Source organism: Gavialis gangeticus, unplaced genomic scaffold (assembly GCF_001723915.1).
Source record: "Gavialis gangeticus isolate Ggan-Ray unplaced genomic scaffold, GavGan_comp1, whole genome shotgun sequence".
NCBI lineage: Eukaryota > Metazoa > Chordata > Crocodylia > Gavialidae > Gavialis > Gavialis gangeticus.
This window is the reverse complement of record NW_017729032.1, coordinates 142,507,019-142,519,150: the sequence shown is the minus strand read 5'-3', so window position 1 is coordinate 142,519,150 and position 12,132 is coordinate 142,507,019. Positions and strand designations below refer to the sequence as shown.

Below are 12,132 nucleotides of genomic sequence, written 5' to 3'. Positions count from 1 at the left end.
GAAGTGGTGCTGGCTCCTACCCTGGGGGTCTTTAAGAGGAGGCTAGATGTACACCTTGCTGGGGTCATTTGACCCCCAGTACTCTTTCCTGCCATGGCAGGGGGTCGGACTTGATGATCTGCCCAGGTCCCTTCTGACCCTACAAACTATGAAACTATGTTCAAATACCTATGCTCAATCCCCTTGTATAGCCAAGGGGGCGGAGAGAGGATGGGGATGAAAGACAACACAAAAATAGCTATTGCCACTTTTGTCCAGATCCCAGAGCTGCATTGTTATGCCTCTGGTTTAGCCTCTTTTTTTGATCCCCCACCAAAGATAGAGCAGGCACCTGGCAACAAGAGTTCGGCTTATTACTTTTAAATAAAGTGACAACCCTATGGCTCCACAACTTTGAATACAGCCATGTCAGGAGGCCTTTTGTCTCCACAGTGGCTAAATACAGACAGCCAAAAAGCCCGAGGCTAAATTGGTTCAGTCTTCACAGGTTAGTCTAAGCTGAGGAGATTCAACTGAGAAACAACTAGACACATTTACGTTTGACTCAGGAAATGCAGCCACATGCCTGCAGTGGCTCAGGCCATAAGCCAGGGGCCCTAGAGTATGCCTCCCTGGCATGTAGCTGCATGGGTTGTGTGTTTGTTTCCTCTTCCTGCTGCCCCTGAGGTCTCTGGTATTTGCAGTCCAGAATTAAAGCAGCAGGACTCTGCAGGGTAGCTCATCACTTCCTCTTTCTGCTTCTAGGTGCCTCTGGGATTTGTAATCTACAGTCACAGCCAGCAATAAGTTTTAGTAAGTTTAGCAGCAGGGCAGTTCTGTACTGAGGGGAAGGTGGGTTTAACCCCGCTCCCTGGCCCCAGACCCCAGCTGGGGTTTCCCTGGGGGAGGAGGGGTAGTCCCTGCTTCCTCTCTCCCCCAGCCCTTCTTTGATGGAGCAGACATCACAGCCCATGGCTGGAAAACATGCTGGGGGTCTGTGATTTCACTTGAACAGGAAGGGGTCTGGGGCAGAAGTTTCATAAACCAGTTTGACTGAAATCAGTGAAATCTGATACTTTGTTCAACCAGGTTTATCTTAAACCAGTTTTAGCTATTTTTAAACTGGTTTATGTGCACTGAGCTTCTGTTCTGTTCCAGGTTTAAATGAGTTTCTGTTGACTTAAATTGGTTTATGTGTAACTTCTGTCCCTAGCGAATAAGTCTTTCAGGATAGGGTTACACATTGCCCTGTGGTGATGTCGCAATGCACTACATTTCTGTATGGTGTACTGTGGTAATGTAGCAATCATGTGGGTGTACAAATGATTGGCAGCTACATCACCATAGTAGCACACTCCCCTGGTAAAGCGCACCACTATAGCGCCATAATGGCGAAATCTAACCATGTGCAGTGTGTACCATGCAGTAACTACCCGTACTGCACTGTGCTTTAGTACTTCCAAAAGGAAGTACTAATGCATGGCAACATGTAGACATGGCCTCAGTGTGATAACTAGTCTGAATATATTAAGCTAGAATGTAGTGTTGTCAGGAGATTGGGAACCTGAGTTTTTATTCTGACTGCAACACTTATTATCCCAAATTAACTAAGGATGCAGGCCATTTATTCATGAGGTGGCTCACTTGGAATTATGCATTATGAGTCCTAAGAAATTAACTTCCCAGCCTGTAAGATGAACTCTTTGAGCATAATGATCCAACCAGTGAACTTGTCAGCCTGTAGAAATGGATGTCAAAGTCAGCATGGTGGATTTAGGCCTGTATAAGCCAGGCCTCTGCAATGCATTGAGATTCAGTGAATTCAGGGGAGCTGTTTTTGGGCACAGATGTCTGTTTTTGTGGGTGCCATTGTAGGATTTGGGCCTTAGCCTGCTTTAGTGAGGTTGCACATTGGTAACAGGACAAGATGTTTGACTACGAGTGTGGTCAAGCATTGAATCAGGCTACCTAAAGAAGTTGTGAATCTCCATCCCTGGAAGTTTTCAAGAGCAGGTTAGACAGACACTTGGCTGGGATGGTTTAGTCAGGGACGATTCTGCCTTGAGCAGGGGGCTGGACTAGATGACCCCATGAGGTTCCTTCCAGCCCTACTTTCCTATGATCTGAGGATTATTTTCTGCCTGATTGACATGATAACATTGCTTAGTCTTGTGGGCTCCTCTGTGCGCCTGATTTTTCTCTTGTAATGGAATAAGTGTTCAAGGCTGAAGTATTTCATTATCTTACTAGATAAACCCTCGGCTGGATGGCTGTATACGGGCATGGAACTGGTTGAATGGTGAGGATACTACTATCCAAGAAACAATAAAGATGAATAAGAAGATGCAGTGCTTTTCAGTGGCAGGACGAGGATCCTTCTACCTGGGCAGTGGTTTTGCTTTATTTAATTTTAGTTACAGTAAGTGTTCCTTGTGTTTTTTAAGTTACTGTCATGCTCTGATCTCCATACTTTTATTTTTACAGAACTAACGATTTAAAAAACATATGTATTCCCATATTGTCAAGGAAGGATGAGTGGTTTTCATTTTGTTTATTCTGTTTTGTATTTTGCTTTTTTTTAAAGATCTATTTACTGAAATTACTTACATGGGGAGGGAAAATCATCAGCTGTGCACTGAAAAAGTGAAGTGGTTGAAAAAAGCCTTTCCCCAGTTAAGAAGTCTAGCAGCTGTAGAGAGCAAATGAACAGCTGAATTTGTAGTTCATGAAAATAGGCAGAAAAGCTTCTTTGGGTAGATGTGATATCTTTTATTAGACCAACAGATTAGTTGGAAAAATTGTTCTTTGCAAGCCTTCAGGCACAGAGAGAGTCTGCTGGTGAATTGTATGCTGTCTTGAGTAGAATAGAAGCCAATATGCAAAATGCAGGTCTGTGAAAATGCAAATACGTGGCAGTGAGGATCAGAGGAATGGGAGACAATAGGTGTGAGACAGGTTTGGGGGGGAAGTTATAATATGCCATATTATAACCTGCCTGCCATTTGATAACCCCAGGGAACCTGTCTGCATTTTACCAGCCACATTCTTCTATCACCAGTTCAACATTCCCCCTTTCCCCTGCACCCCACATCTGTCTCACACCTATTGTCCCTCTGATCCTTACTGCCACACATTTGCATTTTCCCAGACCTGCATTTTTTATATTGGCTTCTATTCTACCCAAGAGAACACACAGTTCACCAGGAAACTCTCTATGCCTGAAGAAAGGTATTTGTGCCCGGAAGCTTGCAAAGAACAATTTTCCAACTATTTTGTTGATCTAATAAAAAATATCACATCTACCCAAAGAACCTTGTTTTCCCATGTCCTTAGACCAACATGGCTATAACCAACAACCCTAGCTCATGGAAAGGAAGGTCTAAATTACACTGGATAATACACAACATCATATGGGAAACTCTGGTTTAAGTTCCCTCTTGAGTGCATTTGACAATGCATTTCATCTTTAATGCATAATCCTCTTCACTACTATTTCCATTGTGGCTTCTCTGATACACATTCTTGTGTTTAGTATGCTCTGTGTTGAGATTATAGCAAGCAGAAAATTTTCAGTACCTAACATGAAATACCCAATTTTATCTTGGACCTAAATATTTATGGCATTTGAATATGGTTGCTTTGTTAGTGACAAGTGATAGTGTGAACAGCATCACAAGGTGGGCAAAATTTGAACTGGATTTTGTATTAACTTGTTCTAGCCCATTCTTAGGTCTATTAAGTTAGCATTTTGAAGGATAGTTTAGTCTTTGTTCTAGAGTCTTCTGTTTATCCATGTAATCAGCTTTGTCAGGTTTTGAAATCTTTATAAATGCCAGTGGTCTATTTTAGTCTTGTGTACGCATTCTCTTCTTCTTAAACCTTCTGTGCAGCATTATGTGGATTTTCCTTTGCTTTTGTAAATTAGAGAACATCTTATCAGGTGACAGTCATCCTGTTTACAGTTTGGTGCAAGAGCTGCAAAATAGAGCCTGGTATTGGAAGTATCAATGAGAGAAACCTTCCAACTGAGATGCATCCTCAGCACTTACATATTTATATTATTTTATAATAAAAAATTAACTTTGTTTTTGCTTTAATAGCAGCAAACTACATAAAGAAGTAATTTATCCTGTTTACAGCTGCAGTAAAGCAGAATCGTTTATGGCATTGCTCAGGCAGGTCAGCAAAACAATGTTGGCATCTTTCTTTGTAGCCAATATAATTTTTGATCTCCAAAGGTGCTGCATTAGTAGGAAAGACGGCAACAAAATCTGCTTCTGTAGTCATCGAGAGACAAAACTTGTGAACTAGAAGCACTTCAGAACATTCAAAAACCTTTGATTGGCTGGTGATTAAGTAATGTTCAATGTGTGCTGTTTATAGCCCTTCAGTTTAGTTTTGATACTTTTGTGAAAGTGATCTGTTTCTTCTGGGTCAGATTTGGAAGCAAATCCTTCAATCATTGTGTGATATTCAAGTTGGATATAAAATTGCATGCCCTATCTCATAGGAGCTCTGATAATGTAATGGATTGACAGTCCTTGGCAATTGAATCTCTCTTCTTGATTAAAAAGCTCAACCCTGACTTTTGGCATTCTGAAAAGCTGCAGCTTTCTCTGTGGAGAGTAATAAGGCAGAGCTCTTACCTTTTTCCTTTTTGTGTTCAGACACTTTTGATTTTTCCTCTGACTAAAAGGAATACAGCAAGCTGTCCATAAGCTCAGCTATCCATTCTCTCTTTGAGACAGAAATCACCTCATCTGCCAGTTGTTAAGCAGTCATTCTATTTTTTGACATGTGTCTTTTTGTCTGTAGTGCAACCACCTGTTGGAAATGAAACTGAACGGAATTGGAAAATACAAGTAAATGCCATAATTCGGCCAGCAACAGACACTGGTGTGCTTTTTGCTTTGGTTAGCGCAGAAGAATCAGTCCCTTTATCATTGGCACTGATTGACTATCACTCCACAAAGAAACTTAAACAACAGGTACCAACTTTAAGCATCTTCCAGTGTAAACACAAAAGGATCCCCAAGTGTGTGCCTGCCATTCATTCTGTGCACTCATTTGAACTCACCAATTTGCAATTTTGGACACAAAACAAGTGCCTAGTTATCATGGGAATTCTGCTTTTTGTAGGTGTACATTTAAGGGCAGGATAGCACTCTTTGCAAGTTTGGCCTTTGTAAAAGATATTGTATTGCTGGGAATAATGTCACACAGACAATATCTGTACAACCTTTTCAGTCTGAGCCACTGTCCCATTTTATCGTGTTTGTCTGTCTGAATTAAACTGTAGATTTCTGTTGACAAAGCAACAGAATTCTCAGTTGAGTTTGAGCCTGACCTTTTCATTTCAGTAGTAACAGTATACCCCATGGCTGCTGTGTCATCAAGGAAGTTGCCTAGGTGTAATTCCAGGGCATCTGCAAAATGCCAGGAACGCTTCTAGTGAAATATATACAATATAATCAGTTATATTTATGACATAGGACTAGATTTTGCCATCTTGCTTGCATAAAGTAGGAGTAATTCCACCAGAGTCAGTGAGCTGACTTCTTTCTTCTTTCAGCAGTGCAAATGTTAAAGATATGCTCCCTTTAGGGTTCCTTTTAAACTGTCAAGGTGATTTAAAGTCATCTTAGGATAAATGAGAATCAGACCCCTGTTGGAAAACAAGGCAAAAGTTGTGCATGCTCAGAATGTGACCTTCAGAAATACTAATATGATGATGAAAAGCTTCCTATAAAGGCCCACAGAAAGGATTAATTTGAACCTAGAAAAATATAAATCATGTTTTAGCTTTTGTCTGTGCCTTCACTCATTGAAGTCTTCTGCTCCTCAGTTCATCATTTTGGCCATGGAGACAACAGTTGTGTCCAGACTGGCAGTAAATGTATGTGATGACAAGGAGCACTCGGTGCATGTCTCCATCAGTAAGGATCAACTGTCATTTGCTGTGGATGGGATTGCAGGAGAGAGTGAATTCAGCCATTCCCAGCTAGAGGACAGTCTGGCTGTCTTGGAGAGCTATCTGCAGTCATCTGTGAAGACATATGTGGGAGGACTGCCAGGTGACTATCTGATTCTGTAATGTGAAATGCAGGTTCTAATGAAAATAAGAGTGCGTGGTCAGGAGGGCAGTCAGCATGTTCATTAGAGCTTGGGGTCGTGCTTTCCATTTCTGCCTGAGTGAATCTTGTGCAAGGTGGGCATGTGACATTGATCTGTTTGGGTTTTTGATGTGTAGCCTTCTTTGAATGACTTTCCCAACCTCCATGGAAGAAAGGAAAGAACAAAACAAATAGGAATCTCAGGGATTCTTCAGTCAGCAGAAGGGAGTGACCCCTCCAAAGGGAGCTGAGAATAGGGCTGCTATAAGCCTGACAAAATATGTGGAAATTAGTACCTCAAACTGATTGAGCACTGAATTACCAGGTGGAAGGGCTGTCTGCTTTTTTATCCAATAGCTCAGTGTCTAGAATGCTTAGCCAGGACTTGCTTAGCTTAGGACCTAGAAGACTTGGGTTCAATTCCCTCTTCTCCTGACACAATTGAAGCCTACATTTCACAACTGTTAGGAGAGCACTTTAACTACCAGGCCTGTTGGAGCTGTTGCTCTTTGCATAGAATAATTATTTATTGGCCTAAGCAAAAGAGTGAAGACAAAACATGGCTTTTGAGAGGGGAGACCTGGTTTCCACTCCTTGTTCCACTGAATAACTAATTCAGTACAACCCAGATTGTTGGCATTCAGTGGCTTTCAGCCTGCTTGGTTCATAGTAGGCTGACCAGTTCAGGGCCTTACTTCAAAGAGCACTGCTTCTCCAGTCGGTGGGAGCTCATCAACCCACACTCATGGCTATTCACTGAGCTTTCACAAGCTTTTATTTTTGTAGGGCAGTGATTCTCAGCTGGGTTGCTGGGGCACTTTGGGATGTGAAATCTTCTGAAAGGTACTGCAAGGTATGAGGAGATATGTGAAGAGATAAGTGCAGCCTGAGGCTCAGGCTTCTCCCTGCCTGGGCACTGCCCTGCTTTGCCCCTACTGCCTGGCCCCTCTGCAAGGAGGTAAACACTGTAATAAATAAATTGTTTTATCTAGTGGGGTGCCATTCAGTTTACAAAAGTTATGTGGGGATACCTTGAGTCTAAAAAGGCTGTGAACCACTACTGTAGATTGTAAGGACCCTAACCCTGCAAAGTATCTGGGTTCTATTGTATATTCTTATGCGTTGTGTAGGGAGACTGGGTACCTAACTCAGGGTTGTGCTTATGGGAGCCAGGCATCTCACACTTTGGAACCACAGCACTTAAGCACTGTAGCGTCTACACACCTCTGAGTTTGTCTCTGAGACAAAGCAGTGCAATACCTAGACATGCACCTTGCTTGCTCCCTACATGCTAACTCCTAAACCGGAAGTAGTGTGGTGTTGTGTGTGCCCCAGTATGCTCTAGCACTCAGCAGAGTTGGCTACATTACTTTTGATTTGGGAGCTAGTGGGCGTAGTAAGCTTATGTCTAAGCACAGCATTGCCTTGAACCATATAGACATTTCCTTTTTGGATCTAGCCGAAAACACTAGAATGTGTCACCAGAATTTTTGAGGGTCTCAGTCCCTTTGTCTCCACAGCTTTGTTAGGCTGACTTGTATTTCCACATAGACCAATGATACCCATGTCTGTCAGTCATGTGGGTGACACACTGATGGTGATCTCACGTTTCTTAGGCCATGTACAGACATTCAGTTCCATGTGGGAGAGTTGCTGCTCTCCCAGGAGAAATCACAAGTGTAAAATGTTCAGGATTTTTCTCCCAGAACAAAAATGGCTGCTCCAGGAGAAAAATAGCCTGGGAATAACCAGGGTTAAATGATGATCAGGAGAGCTTTTCCTGTGAGAACGAATGTCTGTACCCACAGCAGTCTCCCAGCATCCCAGGGCCTCCAGGTACATTTTTCTACCAGGAGAACAAACCCAGAAGAATTCTTTCAGATCATTTGAATACGTGTATGCTGCCTTAGACTGCCTAGTTTCAGGGAATCAGTGCACTGGTTCTGAAGCTTTTCTGCTGGTGAGTTCTAACAGGGAACAGACCAAATGCTGTGTGTGTGAAGTTACCAGCCAAGGTGCATCAAAAAGGCTGCAACAACTTTTGGACTGAGTAGGTTTTACAAGAAAACCACAGGGTCCTTTGAAGGAGGTCACTTTGCTTCTCTGTTCAGAACCTGACTGAACAAGGTTTTCCTGACTGAGTTGTGGGTTGTTTCTCATTCTAGCTGAACTGGTTTACCATCCCTCTTATGGGGAATGCAAATAAGGAAGCAGTTGTCTCTCTGTATAATAGTACCTGCTACGTGCATTACAAACAGCAAGGCAGAATCCTGCCTTTACTTGTTCTAAGCCACACCTGGTAGGGAGGAAGAAGTCGGAGCAGTGCTGGCCTTACATAGGTGCTTGAGCAATCAAACCAGAACAGCACAGCTGCTGGGATAGTATGTGGTGATGCTGTGCACTTTCTGCTGCTCCTAGAACAACCAATATGAACTCCTCCAGAGCTCACGTTGCACACACATTGATGCCTCAGACTAGCTACACCAGAAGATGGGGCCAATGCTTTTTTCAACACTCATGTGTTGACAAGGAAACAGGCCGGTTCCCAAGTCTAGTATTTTGGGAATGCCACATAGAAATCCCAGCCTGCTCTTCTCTCTTCCAGTGAATGCAGAAGAGTATAGGGATGCCTCCAGAATAGTTAGAAAGTGTCTGGGTGCATCATGGCCATGCTACTGCACTAATGTGCAGTAGAATTAGTTTACTGCACATTAATGTCACTTAAAAGGCACACACTGGTGCTACTGTGCAGTAGTGCCAGTTACTGCACCTTTAGTACCTGTTATTACAGGTACTAAACTTAATGCACAGTAACCACGGTGCATTAATACATCTGTAGATGTGCCCTCTGACACATGCCTGCTGTAATTCAAAAAGAAAAGTTTATTCTGTAGCTCTCTAGAGCAGCATATTGTTAGGCTGATCTATTAGTACTGAGTATAGTGTACTTTTATTAAGTTTTTATTGCATTATTTACTAGGCCTGTGTGAAGCAGCTAGTATTCGCTTCGGATTTGGATTCAGCCGATTCGGGGGACAGTGATTCGATTTGGTGATTCAGATCATTGTCCTGAATCAGTTCGGCCGAATCAAACAGGCCCCATCCCCTGTCTGCTTTCCCCGTCCCTTCAATGGTTGCCCCACCCAGCCCATGTCCCGGCACTGAAAAAAAGCCCTGCACTCACCAGCTTCTGCCAGGTTGGGGGGGGCAATCCCCACTGTCCCACACTGCATGGGGGGGCTCTGCCCTGAGCCCCCAGAGGCCCCGACGGCTGCTGCACCAGCCAGCGAGTGCAGGGCTTTTATTTTTTTTGGTGTGTGTCAGGATGCTGGGGTCAGGTGGGGCAGCCATTGACAGGACTGGGAGAGCAGGTGGGGGGTGCTCAAGGGGGATGGGGGAGCAGGCAGGGGATGGGGCCTGGCAGGGGTCCCCCCATGTTCCCCTCCTCCACCCCCCCCGCCCCTTACTTACCAGCACAGAGCCCGGGTCCAGCTCCCCGCGGCAGTGAGCGGAGACTGCCCGAATCTCTGAATCTTTTCTGAATCAATTTGGAGGCTTCAAATTGATTTGGACCTTTTACTTGGTCTCCTGATTCGACTTGGAGATTTGGCTGCTGAATTGTGCGAAATCTCCTTTTGAATTGAATCAGCAACTGAAGCTTCACACAGCCCTAGTATTTACATTTGCTATGGCTAGTCAAAACTTTGGGTGGGCGAAAATGGGATATAAACATGAGGGTGAGACAGTTTTCCTGCTTTCCCCACCAAAGGGGAATCCTCTCATCCTCCCCTCAGTTTTCCTGGAAAGTTGGAAATTTTGACTAGCTGTTTAGCTCACTGAAACATTAGGAGTGTCGGGGGACCAAGGGGTGCACGGGCACTGGGGGAGTTATCAATCAAAATTGCTATGAATGTTGTACTCCAGATTTGGAAATTTTGTACCAACTTTAATGTACCAGTGTGTTACCAACACTGGAAGTGAGGTTTCTTTTCACACTATGTGAGTGACATCTCTGCTTTGTTTCTATTTCATGGATTTCCAGACCATGCACTCAGTGCTCTTTAGTCTGTGGAAGCTCATAAAGAAGCTCAACATCATAAGATATGGAATGTTTTTCTTTCTTTGCGCGAGAACACTCTCTATATTGCATAATGTGCACTAGCACAAATGCCTCTTCTCTTAATAGAGCTTTGTAGCATCAGAAGTGCTTGATATTTATATTTAAATGGTATCGTTTTAATAGCGCTGAACAGTTTGAAGGGTAGTTGCACAAGGTGGAAATTCTTGGAGATCTCCTTTTTAGTTAAGCCGAGATCATTATGGTAAAGCATCCATTTTGGCAGAAGTCTCTTAAAATTGTGCTGTGTGAACTTTGTCTACTTTGACTTTTGTAGATATATTGCACATTGGATTGACTTTGAGTAGCTCATCAAGATTAAGTGACTCCTTTCATTTTTATGAGCTGATCTGCTTGTCAACAAGAACTTCTGCACGTGTTTCTGTTTTGTTGGGTCCATTGAATAGAATCCTTACATTTGAATTTTCTGGATTTACCTTTAATAATCTGAATTCATATGTCCAGTACTATGTATGTACCATTAATGTTATAGGTATGGAGGAAATAGCTAGGGTTCTAAGGGGAAAAGGATTAAAAAAAAATATATTGACTATAATAATGCTCAGTAATGCTGATTCTCCTGTATATTTTGCTGCATTCTGTATTCCCAGAAATGTTATGCAACTAGATTTATCCTGTTGTTTCTATCCAGCATACAGACCAAAATGCTTACATGAGATTCTGAATATTTTAGATTCTTAAAATTTTTCTGATGTGCATCCATTCTGATGTGAAATGAGAATTCAGATACGCTGATAGGTTTGCTGAGGTGTAAAGACAATGCAGTGAAGTTTATGTAACATCTTAGAAGTCCTTGCACCCTTCAGGTAATCAGCTTTTGCCATGCCTACACTTTCTTTAAACGCACTTCCACATGGCATACGGATCATGAGGATGTCTGTTACCTATGTTGAGAGAGAACTCTCTAGACTTAGACCTACCTTCTTTGATACAGAGAAAAGAGATTTGCCCCGTTTCCTCCACCCTTGTCAGATGAAATCACTCGCTTGCACAACCAACTTGTTTAGTCTAGCTTTAAAGTGCAGATAAACTAGTGTCCTTTAGGGCATCAAGGTGAACACTTCTTTCTTTAACTTTTCATGTGAGGTTTATTGAATGTTTTTTTTAATTGCTATTTAAAGTGACTAGGTTATCAACATGAGTAATATCAATTTATTTCAGGTACTGATACTTGTTAAATTTTTGTCTCTTCCTAATTCAATATTTACATGGATATTTATGGGCATTAAAAAAAGGTGTTTCCCTCCCCCTCCCTCCATGGCTAACAAAGCTGTGATTAGAGGGCTGCAAACAGTGTGTTACCATAGGGAACATTAAAGCCTCATTAATTCAGTTCATTGCCTTCAGTACCTTTTTGAAGAATGTCCTTAGCTTCTGGATGCACAGTTGCATTGCATAATCAAAGCACAATAAATATTCAAAACAGGGTGAGGTAGGTACTGCATTCAGGCTGGACCTGCCTGTCATGAGACCCTTCGTAACCAGGGATCCAGGTTTCTCATTCGCGATGGAAAAATGTGGTAAAACCCGGATTTTCTCCTTTAAAGAAGAAAAAAGCAGGAAGTGGTGGGTTTCCCCTTACAGGCTGGTAGAGATCCAGCCTACCAGGAGCTGTCAGGGAAGAGGGTGCCATGTGTATGTGTGCGTGTACACACGCCCATGGCTGCCAGGCAGCCTGGAGAGCAACTCCCCACCAGGGGGAAATTGAGGCCTCCATAGTGAGAGGCTTGGGTGGCTTGGTGGGGCTGGGGGTGGTGTGTGGGGTTTGGAGCCTGGTGCTGGAAAGCATGGCTGCAGGGCCTGAGCGGGGAGCAGGATGGGGCCGTGGGCAGCTCGTCTAGGGGCTGGGGGGGGGGGGCTGGCCCCCCAACACTGCGGGCCCTCCTGCCGGGACATGGGGGG

General features: G+C 43.3%; 1 protein-coding gene across 1 annotated transcript in view; it reads left to right on the top strand.

Moving 5' to 3' along the window:
• GAS6 (growth arrest specific 6) overlaps positions 1-12,132 on the top strand; it is a gene marked incomplete at its 5' end in the record, with an annotated part of 71,268 nt that overhangs the window by 57,555 nt on the left and 1,581 nt on the right. Inside the window, 3 exons of the mRNA XM_019523838.1 lie at positions 2,230-2,398; positions 4,795-4,967; positions 5,825-6,053. Of these exons, the coding sequence (XP_019379383.1) occupies positions 2,230-2,398; positions 4,795-4,967; positions 5,825-6,053 (571 nt within the window). The remainder of the gene's footprint in view (positions 1-2,229; positions 2,399-4,794; positions 4,968-5,824; positions 6,054-12,132) is intronic.